This window comes from Silurus aristotelis (genome assembly GCF_946808225.1).
Source record: "Silurus aristotelis genome assembly, chromosome: 24".
In the NCBI taxonomy this organism is placed as follows: domain Eukaryota; kingdom Metazoa; phylum Chordata; class Actinopteri; order Siluriformes; family Siluridae; genus Silurus; species Silurus aristotelis.
This window is the reverse complement of record NC_139597.1, coordinates 16,685,177-16,711,297: the sequence shown is the minus strand read 5'-3', so window position 1 is coordinate 16,711,297 and position 26,121 is coordinate 16,685,177. Positions and strand designations below refer to the sequence as shown.

At 38.2% G+C, this 26,121-nt stretch overlaps 1 protein-coding gene across 1 annotated transcript in view; it reads right to left on the bottom strand.

Annotated features, from left to right (window-relative positions):
• The window catches only part of irf5 (interferon regulatory factor 5), a 28,164-nt gene extending 4,363 nt beyond the window's left edge, over positions 1 to 23,801 (bottom strand). Inside the window, exons 1-8 of the mRNA XM_083528576.1 lie at positions 23,478 to 23,801; positions 10,807 to 10,978; positions 9,910 to 10,032; positions 6,255 to 6,441; positions 6,041 to 6,066; positions 5,917 to 5,944; positions 2,611 to 2,934; positions 639 to 1,028 (exon numbers count right to left, since the gene is read on the bottom strand). Coding sequence (XP_083384702.1) covers positions 639 to 1,028; positions 2,611 to 2,934; positions 5,917 to 5,944; positions 6,041 to 6,066; positions 6,255 to 6,441; positions 9,910 to 10,032; positions 10,807 to 10,857 — 1,129 coding nt within the window. The 5' untranslated portion in view covers positions 10,858 to 10,978; positions 23,478 to 23,801. The remainder of the gene's footprint in view (positions 1 to 638; positions 1,029 to 2,610; positions 2,935 to 5,916; positions 5,945 to 6,040; positions 6,067 to 6,254; positions 6,442 to 9,909; positions 10,033 to 10,806; positions 10,979 to 23,477) is intronic.
• Positions 23,802 to 26,121: the final 2,320 nt, after the last annotated feature.

The window sequence follows — 26,121 nt, the reverse complement described above, 5'->3', positions numbered from 1 at the left end:
TTCACAACTAAGCACAAGAAATAATTTGGCCCAATTTGACAGTGAGCTGAATTGAGAAAGTACCACATGATGCCCAAATTGACTGACACTCACATGAAGTCTATTTTCTAAATGTAATAAATAAGAACATATTCATTTTTAATCACCGCATTATCTGTGTAAAGCTGCTTTGAGACAATGTTCATTGTTAAAAGCGCCATAAAAATAAAAATGAATTGAATTGAATTAAATCCAGTTAACACGATTAACTAAATCATCTGTCCTCTATTCTGTAGATTTCACCATAAAAAAAATTGCTCTTGCAAGAACACTGTTTTTATTATTATCCTAAAAATAAGTGGTGCAATCATTGCTTAAATCCCTTTTGTTTAACTGCATCTTAAATGCATCACTGTCAAAATATATGTAAATAATTAAATCTGCGTTTGATTTTATTTATCCACGTTACTTTAGTCGTTTGCAATTTATTTTCCTTTTGGCAATTTGCATTTCATAAAAAAATAATGTTGCCCTCAAGTGTCTGCCTCCTCTTTCTCTTTGTCTCATGAAGTTGTTTTTGTGGGTTTTTTCCTTATTTCAAAATCCATTGAATCAATATATTGTCACAATAATCTGCTTCCAAAAAAAACTCTGCTTACCCTGCAGAAAGTTATTGAGACTGAACACGTTGATCTTGCGCTCCCTTTCCATTGGATTAGGCTGACCGCCCTCAGGCACTCCCGGCCCGGACCAGAACACTTTGCACTGGCACAAACGCACAGCGTAGATGTCCTGGCCTTGGATCTCTAGGATGAGGCCCCGGTCCATCACATCTAGGAGATGCTCAGTGTAGAAGCGCTGCTTCTCATTTTGGATCATAGCAGCTTCAGGGAACAGGACCTGGTGCAGTGTGATGGGTCCGAATAGCTCTACTTGCTCTGGTGTTGGTGCCAAATTGCCAGAATAAAGACGACAGCCCTGAGGATTACTCACAGTCATAGAGCCCACGGTGTGGCCACGATACTGGAATTTAATGTCGAGGTCCGTTACTAAGAAAGAGACCAAAGACAATAAAAATGGAGTGAAAAGCATTAAGTGGTAAACGACAAGTTTCATCAAATATACAGGAAAGTCCAGGTGTGTTATGAAACCCCATTCCAGGTGTGTTATGCTTAAAGTGGAAATGAAAAACATGAATCATTAGAAAATATTTTATTTCTAAGTACTTCTTGAAATTAGGACTCACCAAATTTGTGAATTTGTGAACTTATTATACATCACAATTTAAATAGATTATTATTGAATTGTCAATCTGATAAAAAGTTTTGTAACAAGTCAATACTTTCAAGTACAACAAAAACTACAAAGAAGCGCCGTACTGATTGCTCTGCTATGGAGCTCAAAAGGAGATCAGGTTACCTGCATTATCACACACAAAGGGCTGCAGATCTAACATCTAACGTGTGTCCTCAGGGTAATTAGGGTTCTATAGATTGGTTTTATAAATTAAAAACAGATTGCATCAGAACTTTTACATTTAATACTGTTCCAAGAAAATGAGGATTACAGGCCTTTAACAAGAGCTATTTGACCTGCTCTTCTTGTTGGGGAAAAGCTTTGCCTGAAAAATATTTATCATGCCAAAATGTAATAAGCTTATAAACAAACTAAAAAAAAATCACTGAATGTGTGCATTTCTGACGAGTGTCATCAGTTTAAATAATAAATTTGATCGGTTTTTAAGCGCATGCATTTAGTCTAAAGGAGCTATAGTTGGTAGTTTATTATCTGCTTTGGAATCTGTATCAAGCTCTAGGATACTGACCAGAAGGTTAAAGGTTAATCTGTTAGAGGCCTATAATCTCTTGTTCAGTAACTAATCTTGCATTATTGACCATAACCTTCAACAAGAAGCTGAAATAAGCAAAGAATTTCACTGTACTGTAAAGTGAAGTAACAACCAAAAGATTTGATTTCTCTTTAACCCAAATGTTAACCAGATACTTAACATTAATTTGACAAGCTTTTTAAAAATCTTTCGATCTTTTATTTAATGATGCACCTGGCCGTAAACTCTCACTGGTCTGCAGTTATGTAGCCAGGTCCTTTCTATCAGCATTATCTCTGTCATCAATTTGTGCTACAGTACAGAAGCTCTTCTGTGGGAACGGACCAGATGGGTTGGCCCTCGCACCCCACACGCATCACTGAACCTTGGAAACCCATGAAGCTGTCACTGGTTCACTGGTTGTCAGTTATTGGACCACTTTTGGTAGGCATTAACCCCTGTACTTCATTAGACCGGGCTGTTTTGGAGATGCTATGACCCAGTCATCTCAATTAGGCTCTTGTCAAAGTCATTCAGATCCTTAAGCTTACTCCTTTGTCTTGCTTCCAACACATCAACTTGCTGAAAATAACTTGCTTATAATATAGAACACCCCCTGACAGATTCCACTGTATTAATATTTAGTCTTTGAATGTAAGGTTTTCTACACGATCGAGAAAAATCTTTAGATGATTAAATACATTCAGACAGATAAAAACACAGCCTCAAAATCAAGTTTGAAATTACAGCCTTTTAGTCTGTTAAAGTAAAAATATAAAAATAATGAAAGAAGCCATGCTTACAGGGTAGCATATGAGGATTGGTCAGCAGGTCGGAGACGCATGACTGCACTTGGCTCTCTACTTCAGGCCTCACCTCTGGCATAGGACTGTCCACCAATGTGTCCGTCATGTCAACAGCATGGGAAACAGCAGATGGTGCTATGGCCCTGTTAACCAGACCATGTCCATTTGGAACCGGTTCCCTGAGTAGGTGCTCCTTCTGCTTCATATTTGGAACTATATGGCCATGATCAGGAAAAACAGGTGGCATGATAGGAACTAGGAATCTATCGACTGGATTGGCTGGGAATGCTGGGTAACTTGGAAGCTCACTGGCAAGAGGGTCTGTCATAGAACATATAATTAATCAATAAATAATCATTCACAATTAACAAGTAAACAAAGTAAAGACAAATAAAAAATTTATGCTTGTCTTTATATATAGCATTTGTTTTACAAAGTCTATCCATTTTAACATGCTTAAATGTGATTGGACAAACAACTATACAGATGAGAATAATTTTTTTAGTACACGACTGTAAATCCTCTGCAGTTAATGACACTCTAAAATCTGAACACAAACATCACCAAAATCTGAGTTTCCTTTTGAGATGTTTTACCAGATCTATAATGTAACTTCCTTTAATAACTGCATGTTTGTGAGTCTTTCTGCCTTCCATTTGTCTTCAGTAAGTAAAAAACAGTTCAGGTCAGGTGACTAAACACGCATTTTCTTTGCTTTGAAAAATTCTTGGGTCATTTTTCAGTGCCACAGGATCTATTGACAGCTGTTTATGCCCAAGCCAAAAGAGTGCCTCCATGCTTGACAGATTATTGTGGTATACTTTGGATCAAAATTATACTTTGGTACAAGTTAATCTTGATTTCAACTGTCCAAGGAATCTAATTCAAGAACTGGGTATAAAACCATTGCATATTTAAAACCAGGAATGTTTTTTTTTGTAGAGTCAATAACATGCCTACCTGCTCGTCAGTGTTCTGGGCTTGGCCAGATATTGTAAAAAATAATTGGTTGTCTTGTCTTTCATGCCTTTTGTTGTTGTTAAGCTCTTCATTGCTTTTGGACATTCATTTATTTTCTGCAATGTCTTTGGTAGGTCTGTACTGTTTTCTCAGCCTAATGATGGCCTCATGATGCAAATTCAACACTTCAAATCAAATACAATGAAATTAAGTTTCAGTGGAAGTGGCAGTTTACAATGTAGCACTATGCGTGAAAAATTCCCTATTAATTAAAGTAATTTATGACACTAAAATGTAAAATCACTCTTTGTCCATTATTAAAAGTGCTATACAGATAAGATTTACTTGAATTTTTGTTAGACCCCTTCAATTACATAAAATGGGGCAAATAGCAGACAAGGGATGTAGCAACAATAGTCAAATAGGCTGCGTTATGCGGTTGTTACTGATATCTAACAGCACTATTTCTGTTTCTCAGATCAAGCTATTCCATATACAAAGCCCAATGTGGTCTTCTGCCTTTGTACCGCATTCATCCTCAAGGTATGTCTTGCATTCTTAGATGCTTTTCTGCTCACACAGATGTACAGTGTGGTTATCTGAGTAACTGTAATCTTTCTGTCAGCTCAAACCACTTTGTCCAATCTTTGTTGAACTCTCACTCATCAACCAGGCATTCCAATCCCAGAACAGGAAATCATGTATAATCACAGTAGTCTGGCTCCTTTCCTTCAGGATATTCGCAGACCTTCCCCAGGTGTGGCCAAAGCCCAGGAAATTATGGCCAAGGTCTGACTGTTTAATGCTTAAAAGGTATAAAGAGCTTCATCTTATGGCCTATATGACTCTTGAAAAGCATTAAGTGTTCATGACTGTACATTCAGAATGAGCCTGAACAGATTTCATGTATTGCTTTTATGTAAGGGTGACTAGAAAAAGATCCTTCAAACCAATAAAAAAATTAAAAAAATAGAGCAAAAAACTAAATTTTTACATGGAAATTATCATGTTTTTTACATTTTCACATGCTCAAAAGTCCACTTAACAGTTTCATGCACAATTCTGTCCTCGTTAAAGAACAAAACCCTTCCCAAGATCTAGTAAAGTCAAGAAGTAAGTCTACACACAAGAGACTGTAAAATTAAATCTAACAGACATAAGAACAGAAAGACAGATGAGACTGCACAGTTCTAGAGCAGGATTTAAAACATCTTAAGAGGAAACTTCAGATCTGCGTCCAAGTATTAGTTTGTCAGATTACTTAAATCAAGAAACTGTTAAAAAAATAAATAAATCTGTAATTCCTAAACAGTGTAATGCAATATGTTTGGTAAACTCTTTAAATTCAAGTTAAAATTCAAATTTAATTAAAGTCTGCATTTTAATCCAATTGATTTCCTCATTGCATTTGTGATGGTGTACAAAAGCAAATGACTAAAATTGTGTTACTTTTGCAAAACTGCCCTGGAAAAATATTCTTGCGAATCATGAGACCAGAGGTGACCAGAGGTGACCAGAGGTGACCAGATCCACTGATGAAAATCAAACAGTGTATCACCACAAACACCCCAAACCAATAGTGAAGCATGGTGGTGGAGAGTTGAGGATTTAAGCTCGTCAGGATGTGTGATACATCCATTAATTCATTTTATAGCAGAATATTCTTGAGATAAATGCGAGAGCATCTGTTCTTCAGCTTAAACCAGGCTGAAACTGTGTCATGAAACTAGAAAGCACAATGGCAAATAGACATCTGAATGGGTCAAGAAGAAGAAAAGTCTAGACTTCAACCCCACTTAGATGCTGTGGGGGGACCAAAAGAGAGCTGTGCATTAACAATGTTGCAAACAACAATGGGCAAAACGAATCTACAAAAAGCCTGATAAACTCCTAGAGGAAATGTCAGAAAAAGGTCACTGACCACAGGAAGGTCACTGAATTATGGGGTGCGTTACTTTTTTTCTCACCTGGTTTCTGATTGTTGTTTTAACTTCAGGAAAATAATGACTACATATGTATGTATATGTAATCTGTTGCATTTTTGCTTTGTGGTTACCACCTGCAGTTTTTTTTTTTTTTTTTTTTTTTTTTTTAAGATTGGATTTTTTTTCTTTCAGCTGCGATAAATAGAAATATAAGAATGAAGAAGGGTGTACTTTCTTTTTCCCATTAATATACAATTAAATTAACCTTTATATTTAACATGTAAATCCAAGTTTGTTATTTAAAGGTTACATGTTTTTCATTGTGTGAATATGTGTATTGCAAACTGAAACCTAAAACTGTTGTTTTTATTTAATTTTAAAGCTGTAATTATGCACACAAAGAGAAAAAGGAACTTACTGATGGAAAGATGTGCAACATTAGGAAGCTGAAACAAATAAAAACAGGCACTTTGACCAAGTTTGTACAGAGCAAGAACAATTTCAAACCTACATTCACAGTCTGGAATATCTGGAATACTCACCTCTTCCTCTTCATCCTCACCCTCATCTAAAAAAAGGTATTAAACATTTAAGCAAGAAAAATAAAAACAAGGTTAGAATAAACATAAAATGATAGAAAAAACAACACAACTAAGACAATGAGGGTAATGTAAAAACAATAAACGATTAAATTCTATCAGGTCTATCAGTCTTTCCATGAGGTGCACTGGTGAACATTTCACAGCTTTTTCCTACCTCCATTTACTGGCAGATCGCACACCTCATAAATCTTGTATGGTTGCATTGGTGTCTCTTTTGTACCATCATACTTTAGCATAAACTCGCGGCTTTTGTTGAGTGCACAGCGCAGGTTGGCCTTCCACTTGGCCGGATCAGGTTCATCTACACCCTCCTGGTACTTCCCTGTCTCCTGTGCCCAAGCCTTAAAAATAAAAAGAGGATTTTTGAGAATTGGTAGCAAAATAATAAACCTGCAAAACCCATATTTGTTTCTAAATGTTATTTCATTCAGGCCACATTCAGGGTGTGAATAAACAACAGTTTTACAACAAACCTTAGAAAATGATCAATTGTTTTTAGAGAACAGCATTTCCAGCATTGAGATCTGAGAACAGGCTGTAAAGTAAGTTTATAAAGTACACTGTGCAACTTTCATTAAAAAACAAACTATTAGTGTAATATGCAAAGGTCTTAAAATAATGATAAGAATAATAGGGTCTTCTTGACCAATTGCATCATGCAGCACAAGGCATTACAGGAACTGAAACTTGAAGCACTTTCACTTCTGCAAAGCTGTTCCTGAGAATGTGGAAAAACAAAGTAGAATGTAGTGTATAGATACAGACTGAGCAAGTGAACACAAAAATATTAGAATAAGAAGAGGCACCATAAATGGATTTGAATACACATTCTGTAGGAAAAGCGAAAATAAGCTTTTTACTTGGCAGTTTTAAAAAAGAGACACTCAGTGGAGGGATGCCAGATTTCTGCAGAATTCCCACCTAAGTACATCTAAAAACCATGCAAAATGATGTGAAACTACCCCAAAACATTTTCTTAGTCTTTTCATGTGAAACCATCAACAGTACTGCACTTTTCTGATCTGCATCATCTATCTGCATAACATAGATATATCTGCCATCCAACCAAAAAAATCTAAAGTAAACCTTCTGACATTTGCTATTGTTATCAACAGTACATTATGTTCTTAGATTTGGGGAAAAGCCTAAAGAATGTTCTTTTTAAACAGTCAACTTGAATGCATAGTTAGCTCAGTCACATTAGGCAGTAAAACCAGAAGATTAAAAAATAGTAAAAGGAAAATTATTCATATAATAAAAAAATAGTAATGAATGTAAATATTAAAATTTAATTTGTATAAAGTTGCTGTAATTTGTAAATGAATAATAGCATATGTTTCAGCAACACTTTAATCCACTATTTTAACTGTATTTTCATGGCATAGTGATGTAATAAAAAAGGAACTCCAACTAGTAAAGGCCCTACCCACTGACTCCAGTTTAAACCACTAATTATAAAATTAGATACAGATATTTTGAGCCTGAAACAGATACTAAGCACAATACAACACAATAAACAGCAACACATTCAGTGTATTCTCTTACTTGATTCAGAATCATGTTTCTGACCTTTTAATCACTTATAATTTTAAATCATGAGCATTTAAACTGATGTCATGGCCACCACTGAACACTTTGCTCACCGCTGCCCCTCCCTCAGCACCCACCAACCCTGACCCAGATTACAGCATTACTGAGAGCATTCCTGCCTGAGGAGGAAGACCCATATATTGGTGTGATGGTTCTGATGTCCACAAAGGATTTCAAGCTCAAAATCGCAAAATTATATGAAATATGAAGCTTTTATTTGTCTTAACAAATCATTAGAGAGAGAATGAGAGATGTATTTTTTGTCACATGCACTTAATCTGAAATTCTTTCTTTGCATATACCAGTTGTTAGGAAGCTGAGGTCAAAGTGCAGGGTCAGCCATGATACAGCGTCCCTGGAGCACAGAAGGGTAAAGTGCTCTTGCTCAATGGCCTCACAGTGCCAGCATGGCATTCCATTTTATTGCATGAAATATGTATTTGATCACCTACCAACCAGCAAGAATTCTGTCTCTCACAGACCTGTTAGTTTGTCTTTAAGAAGCCTCCTATCCTCCACTCATTACCTGTATTAATTGCAGCTGTTTTAACTTGTTACCTATATAAAATATACCAGTCCACACACTAAATCAATCAGACTCCAACCACTCCACTATGGGCAAGACCATAGAGCTGTCCAAGGACACTAGGGACATAATTGTCGACCTGCACAAGGCTGGGATGGGCTACAGGACAATAGGCAAACAGCTTGGTGAGAAGGCAACAACTGTTGGCTCAAATATTAGAAAATAGAAGAAATTCAAGATGACTGTCAATCGCCCTCGGACTGGGGCTCCATGCAAGATCTTGCCTCATAGAGTTTCAATGATCCTGACAAAGGTAAGGGATCAGCCTAGAACTACAAGGGAGGACCTGGTCAATGACCTGAAGAGAGCCGAGACCACAGTCTCAATGGTTACCATTAGTAGCACACTACACCATGGATTAAAATCCTGCAGCACACGCAAGGTCCCCCTGCTGAAGCCAGCACATTTCCAGACCCAGTTTGCCAAAGACTATCTAGATTATCCAGAGGAGGCATGGGGGAAGGTCATGTGGTCAGATGAGACCAAATTGAACTTTTTGGTATAAACTCCACTCGTCGTGTTTGAAGGAAGAAGAAGGATGAGTACTATTCCAAGAACACCATCCCAACCCTGAAGCATAGGGGTGGAAACATCATGCTTTGGGGTGCTTTTCTGCAAAGGGGACAGGACAACTGCACCGTATTGAGGATGGATGGGGCCATGTATCGCAAAATTTTGGGCAACCTCCTCCTTCCCTCAGTAAGATCATTGAAGATGGGTTGTGGTTGGGTTTTCCAGCATGACAATGACCCTAAACACACAGCCAGGGCAACTAAGGAGAGGAAGCAATTCAATGTCCTGGAGTGGCCTATCCAGTCTCCAGACCTGAACTCAATAGAAAATCTATAGATAGAGCTGAAACTCTATGTTGCCCAGCAACCTGAAAGATCTGGAGAAGACCAGTATGGAGGAGTGGGCCAAAATCCCTGCTGCACTGTGTGCAAACCTGGTCCAGAACTACAGGAAACGTCTGACCTCTGTAATTGTTGTAATTGTAAACAAACTATTAAGTTCCATTTTTATATTGTATCAAATACTTATTTCATGCAATAAAATGGAAATTAATTATATATATATATATATATATATATATATATATATATATATATATATATATATATATATATATATATATATATATATATATATATAAAAAGAAAAATCAGTGATTTTTTTTTTTAGATCTGTCTCTTACAGTTAATGTGTGTATATATATATATATATATTAGTCTTATGTTCCTCATTAGTTTGTTAAACATTTAATATATTAGTGCAATTCAAGTCAGTCACACTTTCTACTTCTTAATTTTATGTATGTTGACAGTATTTCTATATGGCAGTAAAAAATTACTGTTTTGGAACCCATGAGACTTATATTTTTACAAAAATATAAATGGGAAATGGTTGAAAACCCATTTATATTTTTAAATTGATTTAGTCAAAGGGAGATAAATCATATGTAGCACATACTAAAAATTAAAAACTGAACAAGAGACTGAAATTAATTAACAAAATAAATATAATAATAAACCCCAGGTTTCAAACCTTTTAACTGAGATATTTCAGACCGGTTCAAAAGAATTGCATCACATTTTGTCTTAATTAACTCAAAATGATATGTGTAAAGACTTGCCTTGAATATAGTGTTCTCCTCTTCTGGCGTTGGCAGATGGCGTGTGGCATGTCTCCATGGTATCTGAAATAAGCGACTCTCCTTATTGAGCCAGTTGAGGCCGGGGTATTTTCCACTGTTCACCTGGGAAACAAACATGTCTATGCTTCAAAACTGCTTATAAGACTGGAATTCACATTAGAGTTTTCCGTTTTGTTGCTAAGGCAAACATTTCAGAGCGCTATTTACATAGGACTGTGATTAAAATGCATGTAATAATTATTTAATAAAACTGTACACGTCTTCAGACCATATGTAACTAAACCATGAGTGCTATTTAAAAGATGTATGCGTTAGACATGCAGGGTGGACTTGGAGTTCTGACCTTAAACATTAATCAACAAACATTAACAAGCTGTCATGCTGAACAGTTCTACATGCACACCAAAACCAAGAAAACACACTATTCCAAGAAAAGGTTTTTCTTTCATATGGAAGACATTATTAATTTAAAGGGCCAGATTTTGGATAAAGTTAAGAAACTACACTTGATAAGTCACACACACTTAAACGCATGACCTCAGTATAGTATTTCATAGGTTCATTAACTGTTAATTTCTTACTGTTTGTGATTATTACTGAAAGGAATATCCATGTTGCTATATACTAGTAACATATTAGACTAATGTCATTGACTAGAGTATTCAATACTTGTAATCAACTCTTTAAGCCTCTTTTTGTGATAACTCTTCTTGTTTAAACTCTGATTGTCCTTAATAAATAATATTCTTTCTTAAAATTGTGTTAACGTTACACTTCGTCTTTTTGAATAAGTAAAAACTTCACCCATTTTTGCTTCCAGTCATCTAAACCAGCTTACATGAGAATAACATTTTTAGTAACACTATTAATGCTCACCTGAGCCAGCAGCCATGGCTTCAGACGGATTCTCCTTGGCTGGGCACTCATAGCATTTAAGGTTTTAACAGCGCTTTGAACTTTCTCTGAATTTCTTCTCAAAGAACTGGAGAAGTGCCAATGAAACAGGCCCAGTGAAATGTGTAATCAAATAAACTGTGACTTGTGGCAGCTGTGAAACAAAAAAAAAGCAAAGTCAGCAAGATCTTATATTTTGCAAAATCAAAAACACAAACTAAATCTTAAACCATCATTAACCGCAACAAGAATAAGAATATTAACACTTTTTGTCCCCAACCCTTAGCATTGTTGGAAGACCAGAAGCCACTGGGACCAACAGCATTTGTTCCAGAAGAACACAGTGCTTTTAGCAGCCCTCTGAATCTTCAAATGAATTTCATGCTTGTTCAGGTGTGCGGTTAGTATCACTTGAGTGTACCAAAATTGTTGCAGCTGAAATTGTCCTCCATCACTGGGCAAAACTGCGAAAACGTACTTCTCGCCCCACGGAGAAAAAGATAAATTCATTGCGTAGACCTGAGAGCTATCAAATCCCGTATTTATAAATTCTTACATTGTCTATAGTCAATACAGGTACCAACCTTAACCTCAAAAAGTCCTTGACATTTGGCAAGTTATATAGTGTGTGTGTGTGTGTGTGTGTGTGTGTGTGTGTGTGGTGGGAATGGGGTTGGGGTGGATGGTTTCCTCAGGGTTTTTAAGTTGCATTTACTTCACCCAGGCTTGACCCTGTATTGACAATAGATAAGGTATTTTTACACCCCTGTGCACATGTAAGAATTTTTATAAATACAGGATACAATCACTTTCAAGTTTATGCAATGAATTTTGTTTTTAGGTGTTGGACCGTTTCCACAGCTTTCTTCAAGCACATGCAACTCCTCTTGTGCTCTAACTCACCTTTAAAAATAAAAACCATGTGAACTGCAAATAACAGTGTTTTAACCCACTTATTCCAGTTCAGCTTTTTCTTGTGTACGGCTCTTTTTTTTTGCCATTTTATTTAAGCACTGACATTTGGAGATAATCAAGGCGAGAGACAGGACATTACAGATACAAAAAGACCCTATGCCAGATTTTGTTCTTTCAGCTGCAGCTCCCAGGAAAATATAGAAAATGAACAGAGGTTTAAAAAAAAAAAATAACAAAACCATATATATGTGTGTGTGTGTGTGTGTGTGTGTGTGTGTGTGAGAGTGTGTGTCACGATGCACGTATTTGTACCAGACTTTTTAGACTTCGTTACAGGGCTTTTGGTTTGGTGCACATGTGTAATGAATGCAATCCTGTTTACATGCAGAACAGAGTTAAATTCTGAGATCCCTTACAGACACATTAAGTGGCGAAATGCAAGTTTGTTGAGTCTGATCTTTGTGCACCGATTAGACTTCTTCGCTAAATTACCGCCCGTTTCATCCGGCCTGTTTCATCCGGCTCTGCAAACCTGCGCTCCTCCACGCACCCATGGCCACATCTGCATATCGAGAGAGTGAATAAATTAATGAATGTTTAAAGAAAAAAATTCATTTATGAATAAATAGTAGGGGAGTGGTAGCTCAGTGGTTAAGGTGCTGGGTTACTGATCGGAAGGTCGGGGGTTCAAGCCCCGGTATCGCCAAGCTGCCACTTTTGGGCCCTTGAGCAAGGCCCTAAACCCTCTGTGCTCCAGGGGCGCCGTATCACGGCTGACCCTGCGCTCTGACCCCAGCCTCTGAGCAAGCTGGGATATGCGAAGAACAAATTTCACCATGCTGTAACGTATATATGACAAAGGCTATTCTATTCTGCTAAATAAATTGAATCAATAACATTTATTAAAGTATGCTGAAATAAGCAGAAGAGTAAAGTCTACATATATAGAAATGTAAATATTAAATTAAAATAAAACACAATCACACACTTATATACACATCTGTATTACCCAAATGCGGTCTAACTAATGTAAACTATTTTAGAGCTGCAACAACTAATCAATATAATCGATAATAATCAATAATGCAATTGGCTGTGGACGAATCCCATTATATAATTAGTTGGGCTGCTGAAGTTACTTCAGGTTACAGTTTGAATGATGGCAAGATAACATCCGCTTGTGAAATGTGGGAGAGCACAGGGTCAAGCGGCAGCAGGAAAAGAAAACACACTGATGAAGGCGAAACAGCAGCATGATGAGCAGAACTGTATAACCCTCATCATGGGGAAATGGTGTAGTTTAATGAAGTGCTGTTGTGTAAACTGTTTGTTTGTAACTTCGAGACAGTTGCACTGGATCTGTTCTGTCGTGACTCGCGAGCATCAGCTCGCTCACAACGTTGTGATCAATTCAATTAAAACGGTGCCAACAAAAGCCAAATCTATAAGCAGAAATTACAGCAGCAGTAAACGATAAAATATTTAGTCACTTTTGTGTTTTTTTGCTGAATGCTTATGATTTTCTACACCAATTGATTTTTGTATTTTTTTTAAATCAGGCCTGCTAGCTTACCACGTGTTTACGTTCCATTCTCTTTTTATAGCATTTGTCTACTGCAAAAGTCAATTTATCTGTTTTTTAACATAATTTACTGCGGTGTTAATATACTTTTAAATGCTTCTTTTCAATGTTTGTATATTTAATTTATGCATATATCATTTAATTATACAAAATTTAAAACCAATACAAATTTTTATTTACACAATTTCTACCTTGCAAACCCCTGGCACTGTGAGGTGGTCACGCTACGCAGTACACTAATGTACCAAGCAATACAGAACAAAATGTTATATGTCATAACTAGATTGCTTTAAAACTAATTAACTAATTATCTCATTTATGCTAAATAATAAAATTTGTGAACATTTGTCTAAATTTAATTTATTATAAGCAAAGAAATCAGGTTTTGATGTTTAACTACATATGTTTATTTAAACTTTGCATAACAGTCTCTCAAGTATGCAAAATGAGCACAGTTTTTCAGTTTTGTCAGTTTAAGTGTCCTTTAAAAGTTGTGTCAGCTGGAAACAAGGCCTGTCCAATGGAAATCATCAAAGTTCATAACTTACCTGACACAGAGAAATTGAGCACTTGTTGCTATGACAACTTAGCAGAAGCAGGGCTTGTGATTTGTGGAACTGAAATTGATGGAAATTAGCCAGTCTTTCTGAAATAAACCTGGAGCTTGAGCGCACTAAACCTTTAAAATTAATTATATGTTACAGCCAGTTACCATCCAGTTAGAGCCAGTTATATGTTGGAAACAGTTACCATCACAATACACCAGTTTGATGACCTGTGAACAATTAGATTGTCACATGATCTCAGTATAAATACATCTGTTCCTGAAGAACCCAAGGTTTCTTAGAGTCCATTACTGAAAAAAAGGAAGACGAATGATGACCAACTGACCAATTAATGTGTGGGACAATGTTCTGGAAAATAATTAATAGGATTTAGGTTATAAAAAAGATCTTATTTAAAACATTTAAGATACACAGTGGATATCATGCAGAATTCAGCCACAGACAACGCAAACACAGTGTTTATCACGTTGGCACAAACAAATGATTGCAAATCTAAATATTTCTCAATTGTGCAACTTGTGAAAATACAAGTTGTCATAAGGTATCAGCACAGTCGTGTGCAAAGAGTTCCCATATTACCAGCGTCTCCTACAGCTATGCATTAGCAAAGCCTTAACCACACATTTCAACACAGTGCAGTATTAGAAACACACACATGTTCCATTCTGTAAAAGACTTGACACTGCAGCAGACAGTTTCATCAGGAGAGCATCCCAAAAGACAAAAAAAAATAGAAAAAATAAATGAACACCTGATTATTAAACATGTGCTTGTTAAAAGTCCTGATCCAGATTTAGAAATTTCCCCCCTGTGCGATGAATAAAGGTATATCTTTTCTTAGTAAAATTCCAGTTAAAATAAGCTCTAATTTTCAGAGAGGGTTTTCCACTAGACTTGTGTGTGAGCAGGTCTGGGGTTCAGTCTGTGTTCCAGTTCAACCCAAATGTGTTTAGTGGTGTTGAAGTAAGGGCTCTGTGTGGAACATTTCTTAATTACTTCTTCCCCAACCTTAACACACCATGAGATTCTTCAAAGTACAGAGACAATTACTACAATTGTGTGTTTCAGATTTTGACGTAACAGTTCAAGGGAAGAAGCACACATCACATATTTAAAGCGCTATCCTAACACAAATACTAAACACACAAAATGATGTGCAATAAATGCCAAAACAACATCCCCAATGCAACATTACCAACATTACTGATTAAATGTATCTCTGATTTGTATCTCTAGCTGAGAAGCAAACAGATCTCCTTTAGCGGTTAGCTGCTGCAGGAAATAGCAAGAATAACATGATGCCAAGCTAATCATCTTCTCTCTTTAAAAACAAGTTTGCCTTTTGAAACTGTTCAGCATCTTTAGACAGTAAAGTAGTAAAGTGGCACTGTGTGTAAACTGGTCTAGACATTGTGGTGAAGTATTTGAACACCTGTCTATCAGCTAGAATTCTGACCCTCAAAGACCTGTTAGTCTGCCTTTAAAATGTCCACCTCCACTACATTTATTATCCTAAATTAGATGCACCTGTTTGAGGTCGTTAGCTGCATAAAGACACCTGTCCACCCCATACAATCAGTAAGAATCCAACTACTAACATGGCCAAGACCAAAGAGCTGTCCAAAGACACTAGAGACAAAATTGTACACCTCCACAAGGCTGGAAAGGGCTACGGGGAAATTGCCAAGCAGCTTGGTGAAAAAAGGTCCACTGTTGGAGCAATCATTAGAAAATGGAAGAAGCTAAACATGACTGTCAATCTCCCTCGGACTGGGGCTCCATGCAAGATCTCACCTCGTGGGGTCTCAATGATCCTAAGGAAGGTGAGAAATCAGCCCAGAACTACACGGGAGGAGCTGGTCAATGACCTGAAAAGAGCTGGGACCACCGTTTCCAAGGTTACTGTTGGTAATACACTAAGACGTCATGGTTTGAAATCATGCATGGCACGGAAGGTTCCCCTGCTTAAACCAGCACATGTCCAGGCACTTCTTAAGTTTGCCAATGACCATTTGGATGATCCAGAGGAGTCATGGGAGAAAGTCATGTGGTCAGATGAGACCAAAATAGAACTTTTGGGTCATAATTCCACTAAACGTGTTTGGAGGAAGAAGAATGATGAGTACCATCCTAAGAACACCATCCCTAGTGTGAAGCATGGGGGTGGTAGCATCATGCTTTGAGGGTGTTTTTCTGCACATGGGACAGGGTGACAGCACTGTATTAAGGAGAGAATGACCGGGGCCATGTATTGCGAGATTTTGGGGACCAAACCTCCTTCCCTCAGTTAGAGCATTGAAGATGGGTCGAGGCTGGGTCTTCCAACATGACAATGACCCTAAGCACACAGCCAGGATAACCAAGGAGTGGCTCTCTAAGAAGCATATCAAGGTTCTGGTGTGGCCTAGCCAGTCTCCAGACCTAAACCCAATAGAGAATCTTTGGAGGGAGCTCAAACTCCGTGTTTCTCAGCGACAGGCCAGAAACCTGACTGATCTAGAGAAGATCTGTGTGGAGGAGTGGGCCAAAATCCCTCCTGCAGTGTGTGCAAACCTGGTGAAAAACTACAGGAAACGTTTGACCTCTGTAATTGCAAACAAAGGCTCCTGTACCAAATATTAACATTGACTTTCTTAGGTGTTCAAATACTTATTTGCAGCTGTATCATACAAATAAATAGTTTAAAAATCATACATTGATTTCTGGATTTTTTTTTTTAGATTATGTCTCTCACAGTGGACATGCACCTACGATAACAATTTCAGACCCCTCCATGATTTCTAAGTGGGAGAACTTGCAAAATAGCAGGGTGTTCAAATACTTATTTTCCTCACTGTAATTCCACATGTGTTAATTCATAGTTTTGATGCCTTCAGTGTGAATCTACAATTTTCATAGTCATGAAAATAAAGAAAATTCTTTGAATGAGAAGGTGTGTACAAACTTTTGGTCTGTACATCTTGGATCTTGGCATGATGTCTAGCTTTTTTCACACCACTGCATGTGTGTATGTACTGTGTAATATATGTGTATGTGTGTGTATGTATATATATATATATATATATATATATTACACAGTACATACACACGTGCAGTGGTGTGAAAAAAGCTAGACATAATGCCAAGATCCAAAGAAATTCAGAAACAAATGAGAAAGAAAGTAATTAAAATCCATCATTCTTGAAAAGGTTACAAAGCCATTTTGAAAGCTTTAGGTCTCCAGGGAACCACAGTGAGAGCCATTATTTACAAAGTCAAGAACATGGAACAGTGGACAACCTTCCCAGGAGTGTCCTTCCGACCAAAGGTATCCCAAGAGCACAACGACGACTCATCTAAAAGACCCCACAACAACATCCAAAGAACTGCAGGCCTCACTTGCCTCAGTTAAGGTCAGTGTTCATGACTCCACTATAGGTCGAAAAGCTTTTTGTCATTTCAACCATATAGAGTTGACGCATTACACAGTGAAATGAAACAACGTTTTACCTGAACCCTGGTGCTACATACAACAACAATCACAGAAAACACAGGGCGAAGGACTAGTAAGTGTCCTCACCACAAAGTGCATCGTGCAAAAACAGCATGTAAACAGTTTATGGTAATGAAGTGATGTAATATGAGTGTGCTGAAGACATGGATGTGTGAAGTGAATACAGGTGTGTGTTGAGTACGGATCAGTAACACTGTGTGTGTGTGTGTGTGTGTGTGTGTGTGTGCGCGCGCGTGTGTGTGTGAGTTCAGTTCTGTGTTGAGAAGCCTGATGGCTTGAGGGAAGAAACTGTTACACAGTCTGGATGTGGCGGCCCAAATGCTTCGGAACTGCTTCACTGATGGCAGGAGGGTGAAGAGTGTGTGTGACGGGTGTGTGCGAGAGGTGTGTGACAGGTGTGTGGGGTCGTCCACAATGCTGTTGGCTTTGCGGATGCAGCGTGAGGTGTAAATGTCGATGATAGAGAGAAGAAAGACTCCGATGATCTTCTCAGCTGTCCTTACTATCCTCTGTAGGGTCTTGCGATCCAAGACGGTGCAGTTCCCAAACCAGGCAGTGATGCAGCTGCTCAGGATGGTCTCAATGGTCCCTATGTAGATCATGGTCAGGATGGGGGGAGGGAGATGGGCTTTTTGTTTGGCCATCTCAGGAATGAGAGACGCTGCTGGGCTTTCTTAGTGATGTAACTGGTATTGAGTGACCAGGTAAGGTTATCGGCCAAATGAACAAGGAATTTGGTCCTCTTGACAATCTCCACGGAGAATCCATCGATGTCCAGTGGAAAATGGTCGCTCTGTGTTTTCCTGAAGTAAACAAAAATCTCTTTAGTTTTGTCAACGTTCAGAGACTGGTTGTTGGCTCTACACCAGGCTGTTAACTGGTGCACCTCCTCTCTGTGTGCTGACTCATCGTTCTTGCTGATGAGACCCAGCACAGTCGTGACATCGCAAACTTGATTATGTGTTTCGAGTTGTGTATTGCTACAGTCGTAAGTCAGCAGAGTGAACAGCAGTGGACTGAGCATACAGCCCTGAGGGGCCCCAGTGCTCAGTGTGGTGGTGCTGGAGATGCTGTTTCTGGATCGGACTGACTGAGGTCTCCCAGTCAGGAAAGAGAAAGAGACGAGGCAAAGAAAAAAAGACGGGGCAAAGGGAAAAAAGACGGGGCAATAATGGTCTGCATGGCAGAGTTACAAGATGAAAATCGCTGCTGAGCAAAAAGAACATAAAGGCTTGTTTAGGTTTTGCCAGGAAAACATCTTGATGATCCCCAAGACTTTTGGATGCTCTGTGGACTGACGAAACAAAAGTTGAACTTTTTGGAAGGTGTGTGTCCCATTACATCTGGCGTAAAAGTAACACCGCATTTTAGAAAAAGAACATCATACCAACAGTAAAATATAGTGGTGGTAGTGGGATGGTCTGGGGCTGTTTTGCTGCTCCAGGACCTAGAGGACTTGCTGTGATAAATAATAAAAATCCTGAAGGAGAATGTCCGGCCATCTGTTCCTCCACAGAGCTGTAACAGACTCATTGCAAGTTATCGCAAACGCTTGATTGCGATTACTTGCAATGAGTCTGTTAGAGAACAGGCTGTCTGTGTGTGTGTGTCTGTGTGTGTGTGTGTGTGTACACATACACGATAGATAGTAAAACTTTCTTTCGGCTTCTCCCATTAGGGGTCGCCACAGCGGATCATCCGTATTCGTGATCCGCATGTTCGATTTGGCACTTTTTTTTTATACGCTGGATGCCCTTCCTAACGCAACCCTCCCCATTTTTCCGGGCTTGGGACCGGCGCCAAAAGTGCACTGGCTTGTGCAACCCTAATGGCTGGGTCGCAGCGGTGAGAGCACCGCATCCTTACCACTAGACCACCAGGGAACCCATACATGATAGACGAAATGCCTCTCTCTGTAATGGAAGGCCCAGGTTCCAAATGTATATACATACATATACACACATATATATACACACACACACACACACACACACACACATATATACACACACACATATACATATACATATATACACATACACAGTGGTACCTTGGCCTACCAGTGCATTAATGTACGAGTTTTCCGAGGTACGAGCGGTCACTCGGTCGATTATTTGCTTTGTTACGTTAGCAAAGAATTGAGGTACGAGCTCGAAACGCCGCTGCTAGATGGCGAAGCGAAGCGAGAAAGCAAAGATTGTGACGAAAATTAGGATAAGCAAAGAAGAAAAAGTAAAAAATTTTAAGTTTAGGGATATGTAGTGTACAGGAGTGATAGTAAAAAACGAGTTTTCCCTCCTCCGGACGTACCCTACTCAATCCACCTCTTAATAGCACCACTATCACGTTGCAATTATAGAAACCATCAATTCCATACAAGAACGCAAAATAAAAACACGTGGCATTACAGAGAGAGAGGCATTTCACATATGGAGGGTAAAAACCATTTTACTAAAGGCACTGGTTTACAGCCTCTGAGGAGCGGTGCAAATTATGTAAGCATGCATTACGAGTCTGCATCTCTGGTAAGTAGGTTGTATTTTATTTACATTTTAATGTTTTTGTCATGTTATTAGACAAATATTGATTAAGAACTGCTCCAGATGATGTAGGTGCAAACAAACCCTTTCCTGCGCTGAGACAAGCTAGCTAGCTTCAGGGTTGGCCGACCTCTTCTCACGATGTCTAGCTTTTCTTGAAAATTCTGACATGCATAATTATTGGGCAGCTTTCTACTACAGGCTAAGATGTAAAAAAAAAAAAAAAATAATAATAATAATAATAATAATAATTGACTTCACTGTCACTGTTTGCCAATAATAGTAATCAGGGTCGCAAAAAAACAAAAGGCTCAAATTAACAGCAAAATTTCTGTTATTTTTCGAAACCACCAGAAACCCTTCAGCATCCAGTACCACTATTTTCTACAACTGTAACTTAACTGGAATCTCCAGAAGTACAAAGTGTCAAACCCTTAGATAATTTTGCTGAAGTAAAGAAAAGCTAAAACACAACCCTGACTTAACAAAAATCACAAGCTGAAGCATTAAGATCAGGCCAAGAAATATATGAAGAGTGAAATGAGAGTAACCCTTGATGGGTAGACCCATGGTTAGTTCACTAATAGATACAGAGCTCCAGGCTGAGTAAGCTGACAGCAAGGTCAGCGTAGTTTTATGATGTGGGCTGATATTAACAACGATAAATTAAGCCTGAAAATCTTCCAAAACTACTACCAGTTTCTGGAAAGTACTTTTTTTAAACAATGGTACAAGAAACATATAGAAGCATTAAAGATGTGATGATCTTTATGCATGACAATGTTCCATCACATACAGTTAATTACTCCACTGTTTGTCTTGTCAAAAAGGCTTGAAAGATTACATAATAATGGCCTGGCCCCCTTCTTCAATAGATTAATCCCAAATTGATACCCAATCTGATACAGAACTCCTGCACTTTTTTTCTTGAACAATTATCTCTTACATAACTTAGAGGTGTGTTTGAAGTCATTGTCCTTTTGGAAAACGAATTATGATCCAATGATGGCATGCCACTGCAAAATGCTGTGGTAGACATGGTGGTTCAGTGTCCCTTCAATTTTTACAAATCACCATCAAAGCCCCCACACATCATCACATCTCCTCAATGCTTCACAGTGGGAACCACACAGTGCATCCAACAAAAACACAGCAGTTAAAACTAAAAATGTCAAATTTTGACTCATCTGACCAAATCAAGTTTTCCAATTAACTAAAGTCCATTCCTTGACCATGAGGGCCTGATGCAAACTCACAATGACTACTCTAAACAGTGGATGTTGAAAAATATCTGGTACTTCTGTAAATTGTTTCTATTTCTTAAAAGGTTTCTGAGGCTGGTAATTCTAATAAACTTATCATCTGCAGCAGAGGTAGCTCTTTCCTGGGACAGTCCACATTAGAGCCCGTTTCTTCTTATTTTTGGCAGTAGTAGTAGTAGAAATTTGGAACGGTGATGGACAGTCTGAGCTTTGTACACAACAATTTTGGTATAAGCCCCTTAATTACTTTACCACCACCAACATATATGCTTGCAATAAGAACTTTTCAGAAATGTGATTCCCTGGTTACCAGTGATGTTTATTGCTACTATATTGCTTTTTTTTTCCCTCCAATTTTTGTCTAAACATCAACAAATTTAGATCACAGAATTATTAGACCAACCTGAAGAAACTTGTCCCTTGAATTAAAAAAAAAAAAAAAAAAACATAGTCACCAAACAGGAAGTCATGGCAGTCTTGGCACTGTTGTTATGTATTCAGATCAAACAACATGTGAGAGAAGGAACTGGACGTACAGGACAGATCTTGTCGAATAATCAGAAAATTTGGGTCACAGCATCATGAGACCAACAAAAACTAAATTGTTCTTTCAAGTTTTGTGACTATAACATGATAATTATATTTGCGAGTAAAGTAACCAAACAGGAAGTTAGGGCACATTACAGAAACATTTGAAGTATTGACACCAAACTTGGCATACATGTTTAGCAACTTGATCTGACACTAAATAAGCTTCGAGTTTATTTGCAATTTGGGAGGGCTACTAAAAACAGGAAGTGAGACAATACCTCTTGCTGCCTGGCCCCTTAATCTCAGCTAAAAGCTAAATTTGCTAAAGGCTTTGAATTAGGCTCTTTTATTACAAGGTCACTGTTTTTATGTTTTGTCTTGTATTCTGAAGCTGATCTTGTGCTTAGTCTGTGTATATCTGATATATTGGTTCATCAGATGCATTCTAATTTGGGCTTGTCTGCAGCAGCGTTCATTCAATTCTCAGTTATGTGATTTACAGAAGACATCATGCTCATTTCCTACATGTCCTGAATAATGAAATGTTCTGGTAAACATTCAACAGAAGTTTGTCAGAAGACCAACAGAAAAGCCGCCGTTTCTTCTTGTGAAGTGACACTTGGATTTTCACAGTTTCAATAATGTAAAAATAATCATTGGAAATGGGCATGTGGGCTTCACACTAATACTTCATAGAAAACAAGGACACATTTCTCATCTTCCAAAGTTCATAATATACACATTTTTAGGATAGTTAGCCATCATTTGTGATTTGATGTGACATCACTTTCCCCAATAAGTTATAAAATCTTGAAAAGAGGCTAAAACTGAGTGAATGTACTTCTATCAGTTACAGGTTGCATATAAAGGTATAGAGTGGACAATGTGAAGGTAAAAAAAAACATTTGATTATGAACACAATGACTGCAGTTTAACAGTAAATCTCTAATTACAAGAACTAGAAATTTAGAAGCACAGGAAAATAAATCGTGCTTAATCTTTTTTCTTTATCTGATCAAACCAAGGCTCAATTTCGCAGCATTAAGTGCGTGAGTTAAAAGGACATAAATATGAGAATTGTATAAAATATAACAATGCATTACTAACATTTTGTTACGTCATTGTTGTCTCATTACAACATCTCATTAAAAAAGCCTGAACACTGAATGATCATGAATGAGTTTGAGAAGGAAGCTGTTGGATTGCTGTGAAACTTCAGCAGGTTTCTGTAGTTGAACTCCACTGGTACAGTCGGATTGTAGCTGAGTTACTGCTTCTCTCATAAGATTCTCTATATATCTCACATAATAAACACTTTCTCAGTCATGTTGCACTGCAGGGGACCTGTAATCAACACACACTTTTACACTCCGCAAATAAAACCTTCAACACAACCAGCAGCTCGCCACATGTGTGTTTCTCTCTCTCTCTCTCTCTCTCTCTCTCTCTCTCTCTCACACACACACACACACACACACACACACACTACTACACAGCTACTTCTCGTTTGTTTGTTTGTTTGTTTGTTTGTTTTTGCGCTATTATGAAAGAAGAAATGAACAAATATTTTAAGATGAAAATAAAAAAGTTAAAATAAAGGATAAGATTTGTGTGTGGTTCGGTTTTCACTTAGCATTTCAACAACCCATAAACACACACACACACACACACACACACACACACACCTTAAAGCACCACTTTTGCAACTCAGTAAACTACATTTCATTGTAACTGAAGTTAAATCATTAATTTGATGAAAATTACCTTCACTGAGGGACAGAAGGAAATCCGGTGTGAGTCTCAAATGAGAACAATCTCAGTGTTGATCCCACCAGGAGAACACCAGCAGGCGCCTGAGCTCCTGTCCCAGGTGAGCTGTTACACACCAACCATCAAACCAATTCTCCTCCACACACCACCTTCTCAAACTAACACCATTTAATACTCACGACGCAGGATAGTTTTGTTTATCAGTCTATTCAGAGATAAAGTCACTCAGAGCAGACTGTAGGTAACTCTAACTTGTGATTTGCAGAACTTTAAGACAGGTTCCCACCCTTCCGGATGTTAGACACAGCAAACGGAAGCAGCTCGTTTTCCATAAAAAAAAATAATAAAAAAAAATAAAAAAAAGCTAAATGAGAAAATGCCGCGCTTCGGCGTAACATTCGCTCAAGTTACAGTAACAACTACAGCATGACCGAAACGCACGCGCGTGTAACAGGTGGGCTTCTGTCTATTCGAGAAATACAAATGTAACACTTATAGTGAAGCAAATGTAATGAAGTTCAATCATATTTTAAGATTATCGGTGTGAAGATTTGTAAAGACTTCCACTTTCAGTTTTAAAACCGTTCTGCTCCAAAATACACGAACACGATTTTTACTGCTGACTCAAAATATACAACATAATAAAAGTGCCTTCATTCACACTTAATAATGAGATTATTATCCACAGTCCATTTACAATTTACCTATTTGGAAGACGCCCTTATCCACAGCGACACACTTCATTATCACATTCATACAACTGATCCATTAAATTACTGATCAAGTCAAGAACTTTCAGGATGGATCTGGACTGTAATTAATATCACCAGTCTACTACAATGGCTCTGGACCACAGGTTGCATTTAAGCACCCATCACTGTACACCTTAACAATGATGAACTGTAATGAATAGACATTTGGTGCCACCCAGATAAGGATGGGTTTCCTTTTGAGTCTGGTTCCTCTCAAGGTTTCTTCCTAATGCCATCTCAGGGAGTTTTTCATTGCCACAGTTGCGACTTTCTCGCTCATTAAGGACAAACGAACAGTTATAGGGAAAAAACTTGTACACTCTTTTATTATTGCGTTATCTCTGTAGAACAGCTTTGAGACAATGTCTGTTGTTATGAGTGCTATAAAATAAAAATGATATGAACTGAAGGGAGAGCGATGTGCCCAAGGGCCCAGCAGTGGCAACTTCCTGAGCAGCAATCCAACATCTTAACTGCTGAGCTTCCACCTCCCACAGGCTGGGTACATTCCAGCAAATCTCAAACCACTAATGTGGCGTGCAGTCCATGGGACATCTCACTTTCTTCCTGAGGAGTTTCTTATTAATCTTTCGGCTGCACCCATTAGGGGTCGCCACAGCAGATTATTTGTCTCCATACCCCCCTGTCCTCTACATCTGCCTCTTTCAACCCAACTACCTACATGTGTTCCTTCACCACATCCATAAACCTCCTCCTTGGTCTTCCTCTTTTCCTCCTTCCTGGTGGCTCCATCCTCAGCATTCTCCTACTGATATACCCCATGTCCCTCCTCTGCACATGTCCAAACCATCTCAATCTCGCCTCCCTCACCTTGTCTCCAAAACGCCCTACATGTGCTGTCCCTCTAATAAACAAAGTTACTTTAAATGTCAGATATCACATCTACTTTGACATCCAAAAACATTCCTGACTGCCCGACTGCACACCTGGAATCAGCTGAAAACTGTGACTTACCCCAGCTCTAAATTTTAACCCCAAACTGAGGCTGAAATTCACTTCAGACTGTTGATAATACCAATGATGTCGGCGAGATTATATTTAATATATGTACATTCTGTGTTTTGTGTCTAACTTGATTTTTTTTTCCAAATGAAGCACTGAAGAGAACATTTTGATTAGAGACACACATTTGCTCACTCTCACTGAAAAAATGTTTTTGTTTGAAAAACCTTTTTAATGATTTTTCACAGTTAACTTTGTAGTTAAAATTAGATCTGAGTAATTCATCCAGACACCATACCTCCGAATGGAGTTCTCTTCACTTGAAGGCCACTCTGTGCAGCTGGGGATGGTTCCACATGAAATTATTTTACTGTTTTATCTCTGTAAAGCTGCTTTGAGACCACGTCTGTTGTTAAAAGCAATATGAATTGAATTGAATTGAATCGAATTGATACAAAGGGAGAAATTCAACATTTGTCCCTGTGCCCAGACTTTAGACTACCCTTCCTGGGGACAGTGATTTGTGGTCAGGTGCAGATGCAGTGTTGTTGTGGTTTCATCTTCCTCTAGTCTAGAATGTCCACCACATTGTTTAACACTGCCCTTGAGCCTTAGATACCACTCAGACAATACATCATCATGTTCCTGCTTCAGATGTTCAGCTTGCTTTGCCTACAGTGTTCAGAACAAAATGACCTGTTGTGATCAAGATAAAGGATTTTGCAGGACTAGACCAGCAGAGCCAAAGATCTCTCCTGTCGTTATCAGCCCCTGTCTAACTTCTTCACAGCAAAATTGCATGGATTCGGGCCATATCTTAATGAGGAAAAAGAAAAAAGAGCTAAATGTAGAAATGTAAAATCTATAAAGTTACATGTATACAGAAATGGTGTTTTACATTGTTAGCGGGTGAACGTGTGGTC